The sequence below is a fragment of the Hyperolius riggenbachi genome, chromosome 10, assembly GCF_040937935.1.
Source record: "Hyperolius riggenbachi isolate aHypRig1 chromosome 10, aHypRig1.pri, whole genome shotgun sequence".
Taxonomy (NCBI): Eukaryota; Metazoa; Chordata; class Amphibia; order Anura; family Hyperoliidae; genus Hyperolius; species Hyperolius riggenbachi.
Genome location: NC_090655.1, coordinates 27,651,098 through 27,675,666, shown reverse-complemented (window position 1 = coordinate 27,675,666; position 24,569 = coordinate 27,651,098). Strand labels below are relative to the sequence as shown.

General features: G+C 46.3%; 1 protein-coding gene across 1 annotated transcript in view; it reads right to left on the bottom strand.

Annotated features, from left to right (window-relative positions):
- Nucleotides 1-24,569, bottom strand: part of LOC137533817 (protein FRA10AC1) — a 147,876-nt gene that overhangs the window by 61,874 nt on the left and 61,433 nt on the right. The window contains exon 8 of the mRNA XM_068255068.1: nt 19,853-19,898. Coding sequence (XP_068111169.1) covers nt 19,853-19,898 — 46 coding nt within the window. The remainder of the gene's footprint in view (nt 1-19,852; nt 19,899-24,569) is intronic.

Sequence of the window (24,569 nt, the reverse complement as noted above, 5' to 3'; positions counted from 1 at the left end):
AAAGAAAGAAAGAAAGAAAGAAAGAAAGAAAGAAAGAAGAAGAAAGAAAGAAAGAAAGAAAGAAAGAAAGAAAGAAAGAAAGAAGAAAGAAAGGAGAAAAAGAGAGAAAGGGAAAGAACAAAAGAAGGAAGGAAAGAGAAAAAAAAAAAGGAAGAAAGAGTGAGCTAGAAAGAAAAACATATTTTTAACAGATTTCATTATTAAATCAGTTTTATCAAACACTATGGGCTGTCGATCTACCACCGCTCACCCTCTGTGTATAAACTGAAATTTACCGTACAGTTCTATTTTAAATTGGATCATTTATTGTGCAAATGATCAAAACTATGATCGATGCTGCTCGTTGCATAGCAGTTAACGGCATATTCGATTGCGGTGATTGAATCTGCTCGTAAAAATCGATGCGCGTATGGCCGGCTTTTGTAGAGCCACACAGCAAGGGCAATGCACAGCTAAGCTGATTATTCCCAATGTTGTGTACTCATTCTCTAGAAATTAATAAATATATTGTATGTTCATATATACATTTTATTCTTTTACTGTAGCACAATCCAGTTCTTCCCACATCCCATAACACCTACTAATGAGTTAACCGCTTCACCAAAATTTGTCTTTAGACTGTAGTAGAGCGATAAACTATGTTGGCGATTAGATTGTGAGCTCCTCTGAGGACAGTCAGTGACATGACTATGTACTCTGTAAAGTGCAGCAGATGATGTCACTGCTATATAAATACATAATAATAATATGGGAGGACATTAGACTATGACTATGGTAGGATTAGAGTGTGAGCTCCTCTGAGGACAGTCAGTGACATGACTATGTACTCTGTACAGTGCTGCAGATGATGTCACTGCTATATAAATACATAATAATAATATGGGAGGACATTAGACTATGACTGTGGTAGGATTAGAGTGTGAGCTCCTCTGAGGACAGTCAGTGACATGACTATGTAATCTGTAAAGTGCTGCAGATGATGTCACTGCTATATAAATACATAATAATAATAATAATATGGTAGGACATTAGACTATGACTATGGTAGGATTAGAGTGTGAGCTCCTCTGAGGACAGTCAGTGACATGACTATGTACTCTGTAATGTGCTGCAGAAGATGTCATGTCAGCGCTGTATAAATACATGCATTTTCTCCAGCAGTATTAGGTGTAAGACTACAGATATTTCTCCCATACAGGGAAGCACGGGGAGTGTTTTACTAAGAGAAATACAGGTAGGACATAACACCATTGGTGTTCCATGGGTCAATCTATCCCCCCCCCCCCCCCCCCCCCCCATGTACCATGAGCATTCCTGCATTCAGAATATGTCCTACATTCTCTCTTCTTCCTATGGATGATTTTAGATACACTATATAGTACAGAATTCTTTCTTGTGAACAGTAAAAAGTGTGTCAGCACATCAATACAGAGACAGGACTGCTGCGCCCTCTGGTGTCAACACCGCATATGGCGTGCTTTAGAACCAGCGGAGCTGAGAATTCACTGCTTCAAATTAGGCTAGAAACGTATAAGACTAGAAACGTATTTATTAAACCCGCTTTTAATGCACTACATGTGCTGTTCTATTTATTGGTTCCACAAGGCACAAAAAAAGCAAAACTAAAAAAGATGCTCACTTCTTAAAAGGACACATCTGAGCATGCTAAAAATAAAAAAAAAACACTTACCTGGGGCTTCCTCCGGCCCCTGCCAGCCATCCTGTGCCCTCACCGCAGCTCCGCTCACCGCCGGTATCCCCTCCGGCGCAAGAGCCCCACTGCGCCTGCGCGATCGGCTCTCAGAGTAGCACTGACATCATCCGGACTGTACTGCACAGGCGCAGTACAGTCCAGATGATGTCAGCGCGACCAGTGAGCCGCAGGCTGGAGCTCAGGAGAAGCCAACCCAGATGCCGACCTGGTGAGTTCGGCATCTGCACCGGAGGGGACCGGGAGCCACAGGAGCTGCGGCGAGGGCACAGGAGGGATGCAGGGGGCTGGAGGAAGCCCGAGGTAAGTGGATTTTTTATTTTTGTGGTGCTCGGCAGTGGTGCTCAGCAGAGCTCGAATATTCGAGTAGCTCGAATATTCGAGCTCTTTTTCAGCTATTCGAGCTCGGTATTCGAGCTCCGAATAGCTGCAGCTATTCGGATGGGCTATTCGCGTACACTCGAATAGCCCATTCACTATTCGAGCTATTCGAGCAAACGGCGCTATTCGAGCTCGGTACCGAGCTCGAATAGCGTCATAGCCCAGATTGATGTCCTTAGAGCCAATCAGAGGGCTCCCAGGCCCTCTGACGGCAGCCAATCACAGAGGGGGACCCTGGCCAGCCCCTACCCTATAAATAGCGGCCGCCATGTTCCGTTTCTCCGTCCTTGCCTGAGACTTGCATAGAGAGAGAGTTGCTCCTTTGTGCTTTGGCTTAGCAAGTGCTCTATTGTGGTCATTTACCTAGCGTTTTTGCTCACATACACCTCCTATACACACCTATATTGTTGTTAGTTAGTTAGACATTGTATTTTAGTTAGTAGCTTTTGTGTTACATAGAGACAGACACAGCTGCTGCAGGCTTACAGCTTTAGGCCTCAGGGCCTGCCTGTGTGGGCAGCTGTCCTCCTGTCCTCTGTTTATTTCTCTCTATTCTATACCAGTCAGGGGCGTAACTAGAAATCACTGGGCCCCCCTGCGAATATTTGGATGGGCCCCCCCCCATAGGTGCCAAATAATCGTAATGGGGCAGCGTTTCACTGTAAATTAATTGTAAAGTGGGCAGCATTTTACCAGACAATCGTAATGTGGGCCAGAAAATCGTAATGTGGGCAGAGTTCACCAGAAAATCGTAATGTGGGCCTTTAGAAAATCATAATGTGGGCAGAGTTCACCAGAAAATCGTAATGTGGGCACCAGTCACCAGAAAATAGTAACGTGAGCAGCAGTCACCAGAAAATTGTAACGTGGGCAGCATTCACCAGACAATCGTAATGTGGGCAGCGTTCACCAGAATATCGTAATGTGGGACAGAAAATCGTAATGTGGGCAGAGTTCACCAGAAAATTGTAACATGGACAGCATTCACCAGACAATCGTAACTTGGGCAGTGTTCACCAGAAAATCGTAATGTGGGCCAGAAAATCGTAATGTGGGCAGCGTTCACCAGAAAATCGTAATGTGGACAGCATTCACCAGACAATCGTAACGTGGGCAGTGTTCACCAGAAAATCGTAATGTGGGCCAGAAAATCGTAATGTGGGCAGAGTTCACCAGAAAATCGCAATGTGGGCAGCAGTCACCAGAAAATCGCCATGTGGGCAGCAGTCACCAGAAAATTGCAATGTGGGCATCAGTCACCAGAAAATCCTAATGTGGGCAGCAGTCACCAGAATATTGTAATGTAGGCAGCAGTCACCAGAAAATCCTAATGTGGGCAGCAGTCAGTCACCAGAATGTCGTAATGTGGGCAGCAGACACCTGAAAATCCTAATGTGGGCAGCAGTCACCAGAAAATCCTTATGTGGGCAGCAGTCACCAGAAAAATCGCAATGTGGGCAGCAGTCACCAGAAAATCGCAATGTGGGCAGCAGTCACCAGAAAATCGCAATGTGGGCAGCAGTCACCAGAAAATCCTAATGTGGGCAGCATACACCAGAAAATCGTAATGTGGGCAGCAGACACCAGAAAATCGCAATGTGGGCAGCAGACACCTGAAAATCGCAATGTGGGCAGCAGACACCTGAAAATCGTAATGTGGGCAGCAGACACCTGAAAATCGTAATGTGGGCAGCAGACACCTGAAAATCGTAATGAGGGCAGCAGACACCTGAAAATCGCAATGTGGGCAGCAGTGACCAGAAAATCGCAATGTGGGCAGCAGTGACCAGAAAATCGTAATGTGGGCAGCAGACACCTGAAAATCACAATGTGGGCAGCAGACACCTGAAAATCGTAATGTGGGCAGCAGACACCAGAAAATCGCAATGTGGGCAGCAGACACCAGAAAATCGCAATGTGGGCAGCAGACACCAGAAAATCCTAATGTGGGCAGCAGACACCTGAAAATCGTAATGTGGGCAGCAGACACCTGAAAATCGTAATGTGGGCAGCAGACACCTGAAAATCGTAATGTGGGCAGCAGACACCAGAAAATCCTAATGTGGGCAGCAGACACCAGAAAATCGCAATGTGGGCAGCAGTGACCAGAAAATCGCAATGTGGGCAGCAGTGACCAGAAAATCGTAATGTGGGCAGCAGACACCAGAAAATCGCAATGTGGGCAGCAGACACCAGAAAATCGCAATGTGGGCAGCAGTGACCAGAAAATCGCAATGTGGGCAGCAGACACCAGAAAAATCGCAATGTGGGCAGCAGACACCAGAAAATCGTAATGTGGGCAGCAGTGACCAGAAAATCGCAATGTGGGCAGCAGTGACCAGAAAATCGTAATGTGGGCAGCAGACACCAGAAAATCATAATGTGGGCAGCAGACACCAGAAAATCGCAATGTGGGCAGCAGTGACCAGAAAATCATAATGTGGGCAGCAGACACCAGAAAATCATAATGTGGGCAGCAGACACCAGAAAATCGCAATGTGGGCAGCAGACACCTGAAAATCACAATGTGGGCAGCAGTGACCAGAAAATCACAATGTAGGCAGCAGACACTAGAAAAAAAAATGCACCTGTGAAAAAAAACCAATTCACTTACCTGACAGAAGTCTTCTCCTCTCCCGGCATCTGGCTCGCAGCTCCCCGAGTCCTCCTGCAGCACATCTCCCACGCTGACAGGCAGAGTGCAGGGCTACGGCAAGATGGCTGCCGAAGCCCTGTACTAGAGACACAAATAGTCTCCAGTGTAGGGCTTCTTCGGCGGCCATCTTGCCGTAGCCCTGCTCTGCCTGCCGGAGACTATGCAGGCTGCTGGTGGAGCGGGGCTGCGGGGAATGAACTGGCGCAGCGTCTATTAGACGCTGCGGCCTGTTGAGCACCTTGCTGGGGGGTCCAGAGCAGCGCTCCCCCCACGCACAGTGAGCGGGCACCAGAGAGCAGCCCCGGGCGGCCGGGCCCCCCTGCGGCTGAGAGAGTCGCATCCCCGGCAGGTACGCCTTTGGTGACAGCCTTTCCTCCTCCGGGCCCCTGACTTGCTAGGGGCCCCCCTGCAACTGCAGGGGCTGCAGGGTCTAATCCTACGCCCCTGATACCAGTATTTCTGCTGTCCTTTACTACTGATTGTATTAGTATTGTAGTTATATACTGTAACTGTACTAGGACACTCACTGTCACTGTTTATAGGCTACTAGCTGCTCCTGCGTGTGTGCACTCACTGTCTGTGTACACACTACACACACTCTATTTCCAAGTTCTGATAACTGATTGATTATTGTAATTGAATATTGTAATTAGTTAGTTGTACTCACTGTTACTACTTACTGTACTAGGAGTCTCGGACACTCAGTCACTGTTCATAGGCTACTAGCTCCTGCGTGTGTGCACTCACTGTCTGTGTACACACTACACACACTCTATTTCCTTCTGATAACTGATTGATTATTGTAATTAGTTAGTTGTACTTACTGACTGTTACTACTTACTTACTTACTGTACTAGGGACACTCACTCAGTCACTGTTCATAGGCTAGCTCCTGCGCGTGTTTGCGCGTGCGTGCACTCACTGTCTGTAGTGTACACACACTAAATTTACTTGTGATTACTACTGATTATTGTAAGTTGTAACTGCTAGTTGTACTTCCTGACTGTTACTACTTACTTACTGTACTAGGGACACTCACTCAGTCACCTCACCCACCAACCCACTCCATTAAAGTACCCCACTTTTCACCCGCCCTTTTAAAAAACTTTTGTCTATACGCCCAAAACATCGAAGATGTCTGGAAGTGGCAGCCAGCGCGGTTTGGGCAAGGGGAAGGGCAGCAAGGGAATCAGGAGGAGAGGGAGCAGCATTGTGGCAAGCCGCGGGCGCGGGCGCGCCACCATGCACAGTTCCGCAGCAGCAGCGTCAGTGGCTAACATTCCTCCCATAGCCACTGGCCGTGGACGCCTTGGGCGCCGCCCAGCAGGAGCATCTGCAACTCACGCTGCAGAGACACAGCAGCAGCAGCGTGTAGCACCTGCTCCGATTTTCCTCCAGCCGGGTCGGAAACGTCCCATTGAGGAAAAGCATGCAGACACTGTGGTGCAACTCATGACGGAGGATGAGCAGCCCGCCATCAGCTCTGCATCTGTGGCCTCCACCCTCACCACCACCACCCCTGTTCGCAGCAGCCGCCCAGCAGGGTCTGGGGAGGAGGCCAGTTCACCGTCACTCGCCGACCTGTCATTCAGCAGTCTTTTGACCCCAGGCATCATGAGTAAATTGTCTGCTGTTGTTGGCGATCTTGAGGAGGAGATGCTGATGGGCACTTTGGGGGATGAGGGATTGGACAGCAAGACTGTGGCGACAGTCAAGCAGCCCATCCATGCATCAGGAGAGGAGTTTGGGGGGTCCTCATCCCAGCAGGACATGTTTCAGGAGGGGGAGGATGTTGATGACCCGGTGACAGACAGAGACTGGGTGCCACCACCTCCAGGGGATGTCGTCCTCAGCAGCTCTGAGGAGGAGGATGCTCTTGTGGGCCTTGCAAGGAGTCGCATCATTGCAAGCATTGGCAGCAGCAGTAGGCAGGTCCCACAGCCTGCTGGTGTCTCAGGCTCAGCAGCAGCAGCAGCAGCATCTGCCAGTACCACCACCAGCCGCACCCAAGCCCCCCAAGCCCCCCCCCAAACCACCACAGGGAGACAGGCAGCAGCGCTTCCATGCCGTAGGGGGATGTTTCTGTCACCAATCTGGCGCTTTTTCACCATGCCCACAGTGTACAGCAAGTACGCCACTTGCAACCACTGTCAGCGGAAGTTGAGCAGAGGTGCAGACCCCTTAAAGTTCTGCACCAGCTCGCTCATCAACCACCTTGCTGCGAAACATTTCCACCAGCATCAGGAGTTCCAGAGGCTGAAGGCATCTGGTGCTGGCAGTGGCACCACACCCATCACTGCACAGCCTTCAGCAGCAGCAGCAACAGCAGCCACCCGCCCTCCTGCTCCTCCAGCAGGAGTGCGGAAACGCACTGCTCCTCCCCCCTCTGCAACTCCTGCCGCCGACACTGAGGCCTGTTTTGGCAGCCAGTCCTCAGTGGCCTCCTCCGCTGTGTCTGCTGATTCCCGTGCCAGCAAAAGGCCACGCCAGAGCCTTTTGAGCGAGTCCTTCCAGGGGGTGGTTAGGGCTCTGCCTCCCAGCAGCCGTCGCGTGCGGCAGCTGAACGGCTTGCTGGCACGGGCCATGTGCTCCCAACTCCTGCCGTACACGCTCGTGCAGGAGGGGAGCGACATTCGTGCGCTGCTTGCTTGCGCAGCCCCAGACTGGCAGCTCCCCAGCAGACACTTTTTCTCCCGCAAGGCCATTCCTGCACTGCACCGCTTTGTGATGGCCAATGTGGAGCGAGGGCTGGAGCACGCGGTTGGTGAAAGGGTCCACGTCACCATGGACTCCTGGAGCAGCCGCTTCGGGACAGGCCGCTACCTGTCCTTCACTGTCCACTGGGTCAGCTTGGTGGAAGGGGGTGAGGATGGGAGAGCAGCAGCGGGCACAGCAGCAGCAGCAGCAGCAACACAGTGGGTGGTGCCACCCCGCAGGGTCAGGGGAACTGCAGCAGGTTCCTCCGATCCTCTGCCATCCTCCGGCACACCTGGCCAAACCCCCCGCCTCAGCAGCAGCGTGAAGGCCCGCCACTGCCAAGCGCTGCTGCACTTGGTCAGCCTTGGGAAGACCAAGCTGACGGCAACCCATGTGTTGGCCAAACTCCAGGAGCAGGAGAGGATTTGGCTGACCCCCAGAGGCCTCAGAGTCGGAGAGGTGGTGGCCGACAATGGGGCCAATCTGGTTGCCGCAATAGACAGGGGAAACCTGACCCACATCCCCTGTCTTGCCCACGTGCTGAACCTGGTGGTGCAGAAGTTCTTGCGCACCTACCAGGGGATGGGCGAACTGCTGGAAACGGCAAGGAACGTTGAGCGTCACTTCCGGCACTCGGCTGCAGCCTGTGCGAGCCTGGAAGACGTGCAAAAGGAGCTGGATCTGCCACGCCATCAGCTGATCCTTGACGTTCCGACTCGCTGGAACTCCACCCTGGCGATGTTGGAGCGTCTGGTTGAACAGAAGCGCGCTGTCAAACAGTACCTTGCCCTGGCCACTGTTTCCGCCGCTCAGAGAAGGGACAAGACCAGCAACATCCCGTCCATCGTCCCCGATGATGACTGGAGGCACATGCAGCAGGTGTGCTTAGTGCTGGCTCCCTTTCTGCAGGCCACTAACATGGTGAGCAGGGACCATGCTATGGTCTGCGAGTGGGTGCCCCTGGTTTGTCTGCTGAACAGGGCCCTCGATGCTTTGCTGGAACAGGGAGCGGCAGCCTTGGACCAGCAGGAGCGGCAAGCAGCTGCACAGTCCACCTCTGAGGGGGAGGAGGAGGAGGACTTGGTGGAGGTCCCTGACCTTGCTGCTGATGAGGGGGATCAGCACAGTGCAGCTGAGTTGGTGCGGGGGTGGAGAGAGGATGAGGCTGACGAGGCAGAGGAGGAGGATGAGGACAGCAGCACTGCCGTCGATGTGCCAGCAGACGTGGCCCGCCTCTTCCCAATGGCAGCGCACATGCTGACGTGCCTGCGCAGAGACCCCAGGGTGATCCAGATGAAGCAGAGGGAGGACATCTGGATCAGCATGATGTTGGACCCACGCCTCAAGGGGAAGTTGAGCCAGTTCCTGCCGCCTGCAGGAGGAGACCCAGCGCAACAAATAAGGAGCTTGCAGCAGGCCCTTGTTGAGCGCTTGGAGGAAGCCTTCCCCCAGCCTTCCACCCCCACTGTCCAGCAGCCAGCACAGAGGCAGCAGCAGGTGCCTGCATCCAGCAGCAAGTGCCCCACAGACCTGCTGTCTCTCAGCCACGAGCTCTACAGGACTGTAGAGGCTCCGGCAGCAGTGACTAGAGAGGAGGTGCATGCAGCAGCATCCTCCACCGGTCACAGCCAGCGCCTGACCCGCATGGTGGCTGACTACATGGGGTCCTACAGCGGGCTTGACAGCGATGCCCCTGTTGATCCCATGGAGTATTGGGTCAAGCGCCTGGAGATCTGGAGCGAGCTGGCGCAGTACGCCCTGGAAGTGCTGTCCTGCCCCCCTTCCAGCGTGCTGTCCAAGCGCTGCTTCAGTGCAGCTGGTGGTGTGGTCACCGAGAAACGCTCACGTCTGTCTCACAAGTCTGTGGACAGACTGACGTTTCTCAAGATGAACCAGGCGTGGGTGGAAGGCGAGTTCCTGGCCCCTGTTGTCGGCGAGAGGGGGACATGAACTGGCTAAGAACCATCGTTAATGTGCCTTACCACCCTTTACCACCTCCTGGCTCCTGCTCACTAAGCCAGCCTGGTTCACTTTGACTATTACGTCGCCTGCAGCCACACATTTTACACCTACAGTGGGCTGCTGTGTACTGCCCTTCTGCTGTCTGTCTGTGTTTCCCACTGCCAGGGTACACAGATTTACCTTCTGCTGCCACTCTGCCACCAGCTATTACGTCAAACAATAGCTATATATCTGTGTAATTTGTTTTACAAACAAAACCAAAAAACCATAAAAAAAAAAAAAAAAAAGGTTTAATTTTTCTGTGGTGCCCGGGTTGAAAACTGTGTTGTCCCAGTTGTGTATTGGACACGATGTGGGCTGCACGACCGCTGTCTGGGACCTCCTGTTGTGTTCATTTACGGCCTGGTATCACCGCTAGGTACCAGGGCTATTATGTCACGCTGCCTGCCTGCTGCCACACTCACACTACTCCTCCATTCCTCCTGATGATGCTGCTGTCTGTGTTTCCCAACGCCAGGGTACACAGATTTACCTTCTGCTGCCACTCTGCCACCAGCTATTACGTCAAACAATAGCTATATCTGTCTGTGTAATTAGTTGTAAAACCAAAACTACAAAACCATAAAAAAAAAAAAAAGGTTTAATTTTTCTGAGGTGCCCGGGTTGAAAACTGTGTTGTCCCAGTTGTGTATTGGACACAATGTGGGCTGCACGACCGCTGTCTGGGACCTCCTGCCTGCTGTGTTTATTTACAGCCCTGGTATCACCGCTAGGTACCAGGGCTATTATGTCACGCTGCCTGCCTGCTGCCACACTCACACTACTCCTCCATTCCTCCTGATGATGCTGCTGTCTGTCTGTGTTTCCCAACGCCAGGGTACACAGATTTACCTTCTGCTGCCACTCTGCCACCAGCTATTACGTCAAACAATAGCTGCTCACATTACTCCTCCATTCCTCCTGCTGCTGCTGCTGCTGTCTGTCTGTCTGTGTTTCCCAACGCCAGGGTACACAGATTTACCTTCTGCTGCCACTCTGCCACCAGCTATTACGTCAAAAAATAGCTATATCTGTGTAATTGGTTGTAAAACCAAAACTACAAAACCATAAAAAAAAAAAAAGGTTTAATTTTTCTGAGGTGCCCGGGTTGAAAACTGTGTTGTCCCAGTTGTGTATTGGACACGATGTGGGCTGCACGACCGCTGTCTGGGACCTCCTGCATGCTGTGTTTATTTACAGCCCTGGTATCACCGCTAGGTACCAGGGCTATTATGTCACGCTGCCTGCCTGCTGCCACACTCACACTACTCCTCCATTCCTCCTGATGATGCTGCTGTCTGTCTGTGTTTCCCAACGCCAGGGTACACAGATTTACCTTCTGCTGCCACTCTGCCACCAGCTATTACGTCAAACAATAGCTGCTCACATTACTCCTCCATTCCTCCTGCTGCTGCTGCTGCTGTCTGTCTGTCTGTGTTTCCCAACGCCAGGGTACACAGATTTACCTTCTGCTGCCACTCTGCCACCAGCTATTACGTCAAAAAATAGCTATATCTGTGTAATTAGTTGTAAAACCAAAACTACAAAACCATAAAAAAAAAAAAAAAAAAAAGGTTTAATTTTTCTGAGGTGCCCGGGTTGAAAACTGTGTTGTCCCAGTTGTGTATTGGACACAATGTGGGCTGCACGACCGCTGTCTGGGACCTCCTGCCTGCTGTGTTTATTTACAGCCCTGGTATCACCGCTAGGTACCAGGGCTATTATGTCACGCTGCCTGCCTCATTGACTGCCTGCTGCCACACACTCATCCTCCTCCTCCTGCTGCTGAATTTACCTCCTGCTGTCTGTGTGTTTCCACTGCCAGGGAGCACATACAATGGCGCTTCCAACATGCGTGCGCCACCAGCTATTTGTTACGCTCAAAAATAGCTGCTGCATTTCTTTAAAAAAAAATTTGAAAAGAGAAATAAGTGAAGAAGAAGACGATATAGAAGACGATGAAGAAGATGAAGAAGAAGAAGATGAAGATGATGAAGAAGAAGAAGATGAAGAAGAAGAAGATGAAGAAGAAGAAGAAGATGAAGAAGTTGAAGATGAAGTAGATGTAGAAGAAGAAGAAGAAGAAGAAGAAGAAGAAGAAGATGAAGAAGAAGAAGATGAAGAAGATGAAGAAGAAGAAGATGAAGATGATGAAGAAGAAGAAGATGAAGAAGAAGATGAAGATGATGAAGAAGAAGAAGATGAAGAAGATGAAGAAGAAGAAGATGAAGAAGATGAAGAAGAAGAAGAAGATGAAGAAGATGAAGATGATGAAGAAGAAGAAGATGAAGAAGAAGAAGATGAAGAAGAAGAAGATGAAGAAGATGAAGAAGATGAAGATGATGAAGAAGATGAAGATGATGAAGAAGATGAAGAAGAAGAAGAAGATGAAGAAGAAGAAGAAGATGAAGAAGTTGAAGATGAAGTAGATGTAGAAGAAGAAGAAGAAGATGAAGAAGATGAAGAAGAAGAAGATGAAGAAGATGAAGAAAAAGAAGATGAAGAAGAAGAAGAAGATGAAGAAGAAGAAGATGAAGATGATGAAGAAGAAGAAGAAGATGATGATGAAGAAGATGAAGAAGATGAAGAAGATGAAGAAGAAGAAGAAGATGAAGAAGTTGAAGATGAAGTAGATGTAGAAGAAGAAGAAGAAGAAGAAGAAGAAGATGAAGAAGATGAAGAAGAAGATGAAGAAGATGAAGAAGATGAAGAAGAAGATGAAGAAGATGAAGAAGAAGATGAAGAAGAAGATGAAGAAGATGAAGAAAAAGAAGATGAAGAAGAAGAAGAAGATGATGATGAAGAAGATGAAGAAGAAGAAGAAGAAGACAATATAAAAGAAGAAGATATAGAAGATATAGAAGAAGAAGATATAGAAGAAGAAGATATAGAAGAAGAAGATATAGAAGATAAAGAAGAAGAAGAAGAAGTATATACAGTACTGAACAAATTTCTGGACACAACTTCTCTTTTCAACTTTTTTTTTTTAAAGGAACATCCCCACATAATCACTTGCTGTTGTTACTTGGAAAAAAAGAGGTTTCTTGCATCATTCACCCTCAAAACAAGTGTTGGAAGCTATTTAAGGCCATTTCGAATAGTCAGCTCGAATAATGAGCTCGAATTCCGAGGTCGAATCGAATAGTAAAAATTATTCGACTCGAATATTCGACTGATCTCGAATAATTTACTATTCGAATTCGACCTAACTCGAATTTTGAAAAGGGGTATTTGAGCACCACTAGTGCTCGGACCTTCCCTTTAACTTCTAGAGGTGGCCACATACAGATCAGTTTTTACATTTAAAAAGAGGAACTGTAGTGAAAATAACATTACGAATAAAATGCTTATTTTTTTTAACAATATTTATTTATAGATTATTTAGTCAGTGTTTTCTTATTGTAAAATCTGTACTCTCCCTGAATTACATTTTGACATTTATTACAGGTGTCAACACCTTTAGTACTGGCAGGTGATCTCTGAGGAATTACAGTTCTAAAACCAGTACAAAATATATCTGGTCTCTCAGAATGCCTGAGGGTGAGGGGTGCCTTAAGATCTTTATGTTTCCACTTGTAAGATTTCTCAATTAATTTTCTCACCAGAATTCGCACTATTATGAAAGCAATGATAGTGAGAGTAGGGAATTTTGGCATGCAATTGTATGCGAGAAAATAATGGACAGCCTGCTGCATATTTATACATTTTGTATGTGAATATTTGCATACAATTTGATTTTTCACATGCGTTTTCTTACAGGGATAAGGAACTTGTCAATTTGTCAATCACACATGGAAATTCACATATAAAATTCCATGGGTTTTTGCAATATCAGAAAACTTGCACGCAATTTTCCTAACGCAAAAATGCAATGCTACAGATGAACTGTAGCCTCAGGCCCCATTCACACTAGAGCATTTTGCCGCGATTTCGGCAAAAGGCTCAAACGCTAGCGCTTTTTAAACGCACTAGCGTAATGAAACCCTATGGGCCTGTTCTTCCTTGGGCGATTTGCGCTAATCGCCCAAAAACGGGCAAAATCGCCAAACGCGTCGCCTGCACCATTTTCAGGCGATTTCCAGGCGATCACGTTTCAGTGCTATAGAAGCGCTAAACGCGATCGCACCAAAATCGCCGCAGTGTTCAGTGATTTTTCCGCGTGAAATCGTGGAAAAATCACTCCTACAAATCGCCAGCAAAAATCGCCGGCGTTTTGCAATTTGGAAGTGTGAATGGGGCCTTAAAGGGTAAAAAAAATCCTTTCCAACTCCAGGTGGCAGTCAGATAAAATCTGTGGATCAATTCTGCTGGGAATTACCTGATAAATATAGCTATAGACGTTCTTAAATGCAAAAACGCATCCAAGCCCCCTTTAACAACCAATTTATTTAGCGGCTTGTAAGTGCTCCAGGCCAATTTATTTTTAGCACTTTTTCTTCTTATTTGCTAAATTGCCTTGCTAATAATTAGTACTGCTGTAATTATGGCCACTTGTCACTGGGTGACAGTGTGACACTAACAGAAAACTTCAGCTTTCAGTTTCTATATTTTCTGCTAGCAGAGAGACCTCAAAGTATTCCAAGAATTTACAGCACAGCGAGTTCTGCTGACTGAGGTCAAAAGCAGAGCACTTATCTCAGACAAGATTTCCTTTAAGCTGCTAATTGGTTAAATTTGCCATAACTACTTCTTGTGTTAATGCATTACATATTTTAACAACTCTTCCAGTAAAGAACCCCTTTCTAAATAGATGGCAAAACTTTTTTCCTCCATACACAGATCATGCTCCCTCGTCCTTTGTACAAGGCTATGGACAAAAAGCTCACATGCCAAGCTGATGTATTTACACATGTTAATCAGTTCACCCCTTAGCTGTGTCTTTTTTTCCAAGCTAATTAAGACCAGTTTGTCCAACCTTTATTGTTAATTCTGATCTTCCATCCCTGGTTAATTAAGTTGCCCTCCATATCTGTTCTAGAACAGTATGTTAATATAGTGTGGTGCCCACAGCAGTATCCCATACTTCAGATGTGGCCTCTCAAGTCATTTATACAGAGGGAGCAGTATACTAGAATATATGTTTATCATTGCAAGGGATAATAAACCTGTGCTATCTGTGCAGGCGGACTCTTCTGAAAAGCAACAAGAGGCCATAAAACTTCTGAGAAGATGTGTAACCATTTAAATTACCACTGGTAGACCTAAGCCCGCTTAAAAACGGGCTCTAGGTCTGTGTTTAAACCCCTCCCCTCCGCCTTCCCACCCATCCTACCGTCCCTGCCGCCACTGCCGCACATTCACCGCGCATGCCCGCGCCCGACCGCCCAGCTCCCAGTCTGTCCTGCTCCTGTCCAACGGCTGTCCCTGCGGCACATGCGCAGTAGCACGTAGGGACACACACATGGACATGGGACGTAGAGACAGTAGGGTTTTATTATAGAGGATGACGGTGGTGAGAGGTTCAATAGGTCATCATTTCTCTGCATGGGAGCTGAATACACAGCAACCATGTCAGTGTGACATTCTAACTGGCCGAAACTTCAGGCTCAGGTTTTCAACCCTTAAAGTGGATCCGAGGGGAACTTTTACACATTGCATAATTGTGTTCCTTTCCTATTGTTTATGGGGCATTCCTCAAGTCAAATAATTTTTTGTTTTTGTTTTAATACTGTAATTCCCTAAAAACTAAAAAGCCACGCCCACAGGGTTTCAGAGAGCCTTGGCAGTAGCAAGGGCTCATGGGAGCTCAGTCTGGGCAGGAGAAGGGGGAGGTGTTACTAGCCATTGATTTCAGAGGCAGAGGGGAGGAGGGAGGAGGAGAGGGGATTAGGCTGATGGCTCAAGATACAGATAAGCCTGCCTCTGTGTAATGTTTACAAACAACATGGCTGCTGTCATTGTATCACAGGAATAAATAATCATATTCTATTAAAACTGTTTGCAGCTAGATTTGCTGTGTAAACCATCTAAACTTTAGATAAGATATATAGGCAAGTTACTTGTTATAGTTCGTTTTTCATCTCGGATCCACTTTGAAGACAACCTGAAGAGAGAGGGATATAGAGGCTAACATTTATTTAAATTTAAACAATGCACATTGCTTGGCTGTCTTGCTGATCATCTGCCTCTGATACTTTTAGGCTCAGATCCTGAACAAGTAAGCAGATCAGATGTTTCTGACAAAAAAAAATCTGACAAGATTAGCTGCATGCTTGCTTCAGGTGTGTGTAATTCACACATAAAGAAGCCATAAAGTAAAAAAACCCAAAACAAAACAAAAAATAAATGCTCGTAGTGGTAAGACTATTGTTCTTTCAGAATATCTATTATGACGGTATACATATTAACTGCTGGAGAAGATTGCCAACTCTACGGCCGTTAGTTTACGACGCACACGTGTTACGGTCGGGTTTTAATCAACCAACTCAACAGCAGATGTTTTATGAGGCTACATCTAAACAAACTACCGCTATAAACTGCGCTGCCAATCCCAATCCCGTTTTACGAAGTTTATGAAGTCTAAGTAATTTCTATGAGTGTGCAGATGCCTATGCAATGCTGCTTTTAGCCTGTGAATGAATCTTGGAATGCGTTCCACATCTGGATATGATCTGTATAAGAATAACCCATGTTCTGACAGCCTCTGCACTCGGATAAGGCTCTGCGCCTGCATCTGTTGGGCCATAGTGAAGACTGTGTTCTCTATCACGTTAAATCCAACCTATTCTTACTTAGGACACAACTAAAATATAATACTACATTCTTTTATAAGATCTAGTCTGGGCTATTGTAACATACTACTTTGTGGACTTCCACCTAACAGACTGGCACCGCTCCAAACTGTACTGAGCTCGGCTGCTCGTCTCATTCATCTTTCTTCTCGTTCTTCCTCTGCTCCTCCTCTCTGTCAAGCTCTTCAATGGCTACCAATCAACAAGAGTATCCAGTTTGAACTATTAACCCAAACCTACGAAGCTCTCCACAATCTCTCTCCCCAGAAAATGTCCTCACTAGTTTCCAAATACCAACCACAATTTCAGATCCGCACAAGACATTTTTGTTCTTTTCTAGAAATACCTCCTCACATTCACATTTGTCACTCTCCAACCTTTGATATCTTTTTTTTTTCATCAACCAAAAGTGTTTATTGAACAAGTGTACAATAAAGCATAGTTTGCAGAGGTACATTATTAATATAGTATAATATAACATGGCAGATATTTCAAGAAAAACGTATTGACAAGCATAACAGTGGGAAAGAAGCGAAATATACTGTGGCAATCAGTCGCAATTCCCGAGATAACAAAATATTAGTATTATAGCATTAGGAACGATTGATCCATCTGTCCCAAATGTTGTTAAATTTAGTAGAACAATTTCTGAGAGAGTAGATTAGTTTTTTGCAAGGGAGGTGTTTCCAAACTCTTGATTTCAAGGCCTCTAGTATAGGGAGGATTGGAGATAATCAAGAGCAGCAAAAAGAGCAAAAAGGGTTTCAGCGAGAAATACTTTATCAAATTTAGGGACATCTATATCTATTACGTTTAATATACAAAGCTTGACATCCAGAGCTACTGGAGAACTCATCATATAATGTAGGTAGTCACCTGTTTCCAGAAGGCAACCAAGGGAGAGCAGAGCCACATAAGATGTAGAAAGGAGCGGTTAGGGGTAGAACATTTAGGACATAGAACAGAGGTGGAGGGTTGAAAATTTAGCAATTCGGGATGCAGTAAGTTAGCTCTGATGCAGAGTATAAATTTGGGTGAGCCTCTCCCCTAAACAGGATGAGACCAATCGAGGGATTGAAAGGCAGTCTTCCCATTCCTCTTCATCTAGTGAGATGCCCAACAGGGTCCATTTAGCTAAGGCATTTTCAATTACAGGAGTGATATGGTGTTCTAAAAGTAGATTGTATGTACAACCAATGTGATGTTTTATAGGGCCGTCTTTAGTACCGGGAATTTCCATAATCAAAGAGACGCCGGTGTGAGGCAGACCAGAGGGAAACTGAGCTCTAAGAGCATGTTGAATTTGCATATACATATAATGGAAAATTGGGGTAAGAGAAAATTGTTCTTGAAGGGTAGAAAAGGGTATAAGGGTAGAGTCATGGAGAATTTGGCCCAAGTAAAGAACGCCTTTGTCTATCCAACCTTTCATATATTTAAAGAGTAACTGTCAGGCTGCAAAAGCTAATTTAAACCTCTATTCTCCCCAAAAAGGCAATACTGAAGTTAAAAATCTCTCTTACTTTGATGTTTGCTGAACAGCAAGCCTCTTTATTCCCAAGCTCCTAAGGAGGCCGGCAGGACGCATAACAGATACTGCAAAGCATTCTGGGGCTGCTTCTTCTCCCCACTGCACTACCTTGGTCCTCCCCTTCATTTCCCTATCCCGCCCTAAGGCTGCTTTCACAGTGGGAAGTTACAGGCTCATGTTACAGCAGCTTGTAGCAGCAGCCTAAAACTCACAGCATTCAAAAATCAATGTGCTGTTCACGGGGCACATGTTCGGTTAGAGTACATGTTCAGTTAGAGTATACTGCATGAGTCTGCTATTGTTCCTAGCCACGTGGCTAATTAAAATTTCACTGCACAGTAGTGTTGTTCGGATCATGAACCATTAGGATCTTTGATCCTGATCTTTTTTGTGAGTCGAATCATCAGAAAGCAAGGTAAGGGAGGATATGACATCACAATTGGCTTCATACAAGACAGACAAACATGGAACCTGCCAAGAGCTGTCAGGAGCATCATTCTCTGCAAATACTATATAAAAATTCTGTGAAATCCAAATGTGGACAGTGAAATGCATATGTAATGTAAGTACAGCTAATATTTAGCTACTGATATACCGTATATACTCGCAAGCAAGCCGACCCGCATGTAAGCCGACCCCCCCACTTTTACCCCAAAAAACAGGAAAAAATGATTGACCCTCATGTAAGCCGGGGGTAGGAAACGCTGGCCGCGTGATCCCCCCAGTATGTCCCAGTATAGCTAGTATAGTGCTCAGTATAGCTAGTATAGTGCTCATTATAGCTAGTGAAGTGCCCCAGTTTAGCTAGTATAGTGCTCAGTATAGGTAGGTAGTACTCAGTATAGCTAGTAAAATGCCCCAGTATAGCTAGTATAGTGCTCAGTATAGCTAGTATAGTGCTCAGTATAGCTAGTATAGTGCTCAGTATAGCTAGTGAAGTGCCCCAGTTTAGCTAGTATAGTGCTCAGTATAGTTAGTATAGTGCCCCCAGTATAGCTAGTATAGTGCCCCCAGTATAGCTAGTATAGTGCCCCCAGTATAGCTAGTATAGTGCCCCCAGTATAGCTAGTATAGTGCCCCATTATAGCTAGTATAGTGCCCCCAGTATAGCTAGTATAGTGCCCCCAGTATAGCTAGTATAGTGCCCCCAGTATAGCTAGTATAGTGCCCCCAGTATAGCTAGTATAGTGCCCCCAGTATAGCTAGTATAGTGCCCCCAGTATAGCTAGTATAGTGCCCCATTATAGCTAGTATAGTGCCCCATTATAGCTAGTATAGTGCCCCATATAGCTAGCATAATGCCCCAGTATGGGTGGGTAGGTGCTGTCCCTCCCCGCTCCCCCTGCGGCCGCCGCTGCTGCTATTACCTCAGGCGGCGCCGCTTCCTCTATCCCCGTCCTCCTCCGGTAGTAACTCATTCACAGCAGCGCGCCTCTCGCTGCTGTGATGACGAGGAAACCATAGAGAGCGGCTTCCTGTAGCGTGATGCCGTTACTATGGGAACCGCTCTCTATGGTTTCCTGCGTCATCACAGCAGCGGGGGGCGCGCTGCTGTGAATGAGTTACCGGAGGAGGACGGGGATAGAGGCAGCGGCGCCGCCTAAGGTAATAGCAGCGGTGGCCGCGGGGGGAGCGGGGAGGGACAGCACCTATCCACCCACCCACCCACACATGACTCGCAAGCAAGCCGACCCCCCAACTTTTGGCCCACTTTTGGGGGGTCAAAAATTCGGCTTGCTTGCGAGTATATACGGTATGTGTTTTTTTTCTCTGAGACCCTATACCTAACAGCTCCTCTTTAAACGCTCTCTCAAACCTCACTTTTTCCTATGAGCATAGGCTCTACCTTAGGCCATTGTTCTTTTGTCCTAAAGCCAAGTTGCACTTCTACTAGATATCCTCTACGTATGTTATTGTATGCTACCCCATCTCGTTTCCCCCCTACTCCATTATAAGGGCAGGGCTCTCTCCCCCTTTTGTGTCTTAGAATTCATTATACATTTGTCACCAATTTTATATCTTGTATATTGGTGTACACCTTTGTATTATTGTGTATCCCATGTTCGTTTCTTACTTTGTACAGCACCACAGAATATATTGGCGCTTTATAAATCAACATTAATAGTAATAAAAGTCAGTAATACCTTTGCCAGAGATCACTTCCTTTTCCACTCTCCAACGAAACCCAAACTGCGCAAAAAAGGAAAAAAAAAAACAGGCGTAAGCAGCGAAGAAAAAAAAAAGCGTACTGGAATAACATAAATCCTAAAGTGGGCAGCACGGTGGCATAGTGGTTAGCTCTCTCGCCTTGCAGCGTTGGGTCCCTGGTTCGAATCCCAGCCAGGGCACTATCTGCAAAGAGTTTGTATATTCTCTCCGTGTCTGCGTGGGTTTCCTCCGGGCACTCTGGTTTCCTCCCACATTCCAAAAAACATACAGATAAGTTAATTGGCTCCCCCTAAAAAAATAATTGGCCCTAGACTACAGTACTTACACTACATAATATAGACATATGGCAATGGTAGGGATTAGATTGTGAGCTCCTTTGAGGGACAGTTAGTAACAAGATATATATATACACTGTACAGCGCTGCGTAATATGTCGGCGCTATATAAATACTAAATAATAATAATAATAAACAGGTTTTAAATTAAGCATCCTAGGCATATGGCAATCTGATAGGTTATTTATGGGTGTGGTGATTTGCAGTTGACCATGTGTACAGTAAAGATGGTCAGTAAGATTCTAATAATACTGTGTAGATGCAAATTGTATGCAGCTTGGTAATAAATTAATCAAATGCAGAGGCTGTTGCATCCAATTGGCCCATTTCCAAGTTTGCATAATATCTGCATCAACTCAGAATTCATTAGCATGGACATTTTTTGAAGAGTTATTACGGACAGCATTCACTAAAGTTAGTTTTGTAAAAAATACCAGTGTCTGTAATTTATACATTTTTTCCAAATTCACAAAAGATTTTCCAAATGATGCAGAAGTTTGGTAAGTTACCGAACAAACATGCCTCAATTCAGTAAGCCCTGCTCGGTAAGTGGCACCAGCGTGTAGCAGGGCAGCGGGCAGGCAGAGAGCTGTAAGTATGAATCGGGATTGCCATATACAGTGGGTTGCAAAAGTATTCGGCCCCCTTGAAGTTTTCCACATTTTGTCACATTACTGCCACTGCATCAATTTTATTGGAATTCCACGTGAAAGACCAATACAAAGTGGTGTACATGTGAGAAGTGGAATGACAATCATACATTATTCCAAACATTTTTACAAATAAATAACTGCAAAGTAGGATGTGCATAATTATTCAGCCCCGAGTCAATACTTTGTAGAACCACCTTTTGCTGCAATTACAGCTGCCAGTCTTTTAGGGTATGTCTCTACCAGCTTTGCACATATAGAGACTGAAATCCTTGCCCATTCTTCTTTGCAAAACAGCTCCAGCTCAGTCAGATTAGATGGACAGCGTTTGTGAACAGCAGTTTTCAGATCTTGCCACAGATTCTCGATTGGATTTAGATCTGGACTTTGACTGGGCCATTCTAACACATGGATATGTTTTGTTTTAAACCATTCCATTGTAGCCCTGGCTTTATGTTTAGGGTCATTGTCCTGCTGAAAGGTGAACCTCCGCCCCAGTCTCAAGTCTTTTGCAGACTCCAAGAGGTTTTCTTCCAAGTTTGCCCTGTATTTGGCTCCGTCCATCTTCCCATCAACTCTGACCAGCTTCCCTGTCCCTGCTGAAGAGAAGCACCCCTGAGCATGATGCTGCCACCACCATATTTGACAGTGGGGATGGTGTGTTCAGAGTGATGTGCAGTGTTAGTTTTCTGTCGCACATAGCGTTTTGCATTTTGGCCAAAAAGTTCCATTTTGGTCTCATCTGACCAGAGCACCTTCTTCCACATGGTTGCTGTGTCCCCCACATGGCTTGTGGCAAACTGCAAACGGGACTTCTTATGCTTTCTGTTAACAATGCCTTTCTTCTTGCCACTCTTCCATAAAGGCCAACTTTGTACAGTGCATGACTAATAGTTGTCCTATGGACAGAGTCTCCCACCTGAGCTGTAGATCTCTGCAGCTCGTCCAGAGTCACCATGGGCCTCTTGACTGCATTTCTGATCAGCGCTCTCCTTGTTCGGCCTGTGAGTTTAGGTGGATGGCCTTGTCTTGGTAGGTTTACAGTTGTGCCATACTCCTTCCATTTCTGAATGATCGTTTGAACAGTGCTCCGTGGGATGTTCAAGGTTTTGGAAATCTTTTTGTAGCTTAAGCCTGCTTTACATTTCTCAATAACTTTATCCCTGACCTGTCTTGTGTGTTCTTTGGACTTCACGGGGTTGTTGCTCCCAATATTCTCTTAGACAACCTCTGAGGCCCTCACAGAGCAGCTGTATTTGTACTGACATTTGATCACACACAGGTGCACTCTATTTAGTCATTAGCACTCATCAGGCAATGTCTATAGGCAACTGACTCCGCTCAGATCAAAGGGGGCTGAATAATTATGCACACACCACTTTGCAGTTATTTATTTGTAAAAAATGTTTGGAATAATGTATGATTTTCGTTCCACTTCTCACGTGTACCCCTCTATGTATTGGTCTTTCACGTGGAATTCCAATAAAATTGATTCATGTTTGTGGCAGTAATATGACAGAATGTAGAAAACTTCAAGGGGGCCGAATACTTTTGCAACCCACTGTAGTGCATCTCTGACATCACTTTAGATGTGCTGCAGCCACCAGGGGGAGCTCTTCCGAATGCCAGAATACAGATTTTCACATCTAAAAAGATTCAGAAAAGCCTAAGAAAAAAGTCACCTTCCTCTGATCTGTGAGCAGGGCCGGATTTACTATAAGGCACTGTAGGCATGCGCCTACAGGCGCTTTATGTGGGAGGGGCGGCCCCCTCCTCCTCAGATCACTGACCTCAGGCACTTACACCATAATCCTTGTCTCATGTCACTGAGGATTATATGAGACAGTGATTGGAGTGTAAGATCCTAAGGACAGTTAGTGACATAAGGCAGGGATTAAAGTTCAGAATATTTTTCTTGGCGGAGTTTAAAATGGCACTTTGGCGAAAAATTGTAAAATGTAAAATACGTGCAAACGTAAATAAATAAGTACGTTTTTTCCAGAGTAAAATGAGCCATAAATTACTTTTCTTCTATGTTGCCGTCACTTACAGTACGTAGTAGAAATCTGACAGTAGCGACAGGTTTTGGACTAGCCCATCTCCTCATGGGGGATTCTCAGGGACTTAATTATTTTCAAAAGCACTTAGTGAATGGCAGTTGCTCTGTCCAGCTGCCAAAAAACTGTGTAGCGAGTAGAGAAGCTGGGCAGCATCATTGTTTAAATCCTTTTTAGGGAATATCTTTATAAAGAATAAAAGCCTTGCTGAGAATCCCCCATGAAGAGATGAACTAGTCCAAAACCTGTCACTTCTGTCAGATTTCTACTACCTACTGTAAGTGACAGCAACATAGGATAAAAGTAATTTATGGCTCATTTTACTCTGGAAAAAAAAAAACATACTTTTTTTGTGTCTATGCTTGCACACATTTTAAATTTTAAAATTTTTCGCCATAGTGCCACTTTAAGGTGCTAGAACACCTGTGCCTACAGGGTTCTGAGTTGTAAATCTGTTCCTGTCTGTGAGAGTGAAGACCCACCCGATACCCCATCGCATCCAATCAGCGTGAGAAGCAGGGCTGTGTGGCTCTCCCTATTGGCTGCCTGGCTCTCCCTAAAGGCTATTTGGATCACATTGGTAGTATTGCTCCTGCTGCTGATCCCAGTGAGGAGGAGCCAGACTCCCACTTCCTTTTTGCACAGCAGCAGACAGATCTTTGCCTCCGACCAAATATTGCCTTGATAAAGGGGTCCTACGTGGCTCCGAAACGTTGGCCATAATTTTACATGGAACCAATAAAGATTAATTTTAGATGTACCAGCACTTTTCCTTGTTTAATTCTCCCTAAAGGCTGTCTGTCAAAGTTTCTGCACAGAGAGAGCAGGTTATTGGCTGGTAAGAGCTGAAGAAAAATATCAAACACTTTTGCCCAATTTACCGAATGCATAAATCTTTGTGAATTGCAATTTCTTGACATTTCTTGAGGCATTTAACGCAAAAGTCGGTAATTTACCTCACTAGTCGGTAATCCTAATTTTATGTCCGGCAAACGGTTTATTAAATAGGAATTTGGGAAGGTGATCAGTAAAATCAGCTGTTTTCAGCATTACCGGATGCAATACAGAAAGACAAAAGTGGCCATGCGTCAGGCGACTTGGAGGCCAACCGACCATCCAATTGTTATAGGGACCCTGCGCAGTACCCTACAATCAAAAATTTTACCTACCTGGGACTTCCTCCAGCCCACCGTTGGCTGTTTGGTCCCCCGGCATCCTCCTGGCTCCTCTCTTCCTGGATCTTGACGCTCGGCATCATCACGCAGGTCTCTACCTGTCATCATGACGGCCGGCGTGACAGTCCCGCATGCGCAGTTTAGAGTTAGAAAAACACGCATGCGCAGGACTGTCACGCTGGTCGCCATGATGACGCCGAGCATCAAGATCCAGGAAGTCGCCGGTAACGGGAGCCACCAGCGGGACTGAGGGAGGAGCCAGGAGGACAACGGGAGACCTCGCGGCCTACGGTGAGCTGGAGGAAGCCCCAGGTAAGTGAAATTTTTGATTGTAGGCTACTGCTCAGGGTCCCTATAACAATCGGATCAAAAGAAAATCTGTGCAGCCAAGAGCATGCCCGATCGACGATGCAACCGATTTTGTGGCGAAATTGGTTGCATGTATAAATCTGACATGCTGCAGTATGTTAGTCCA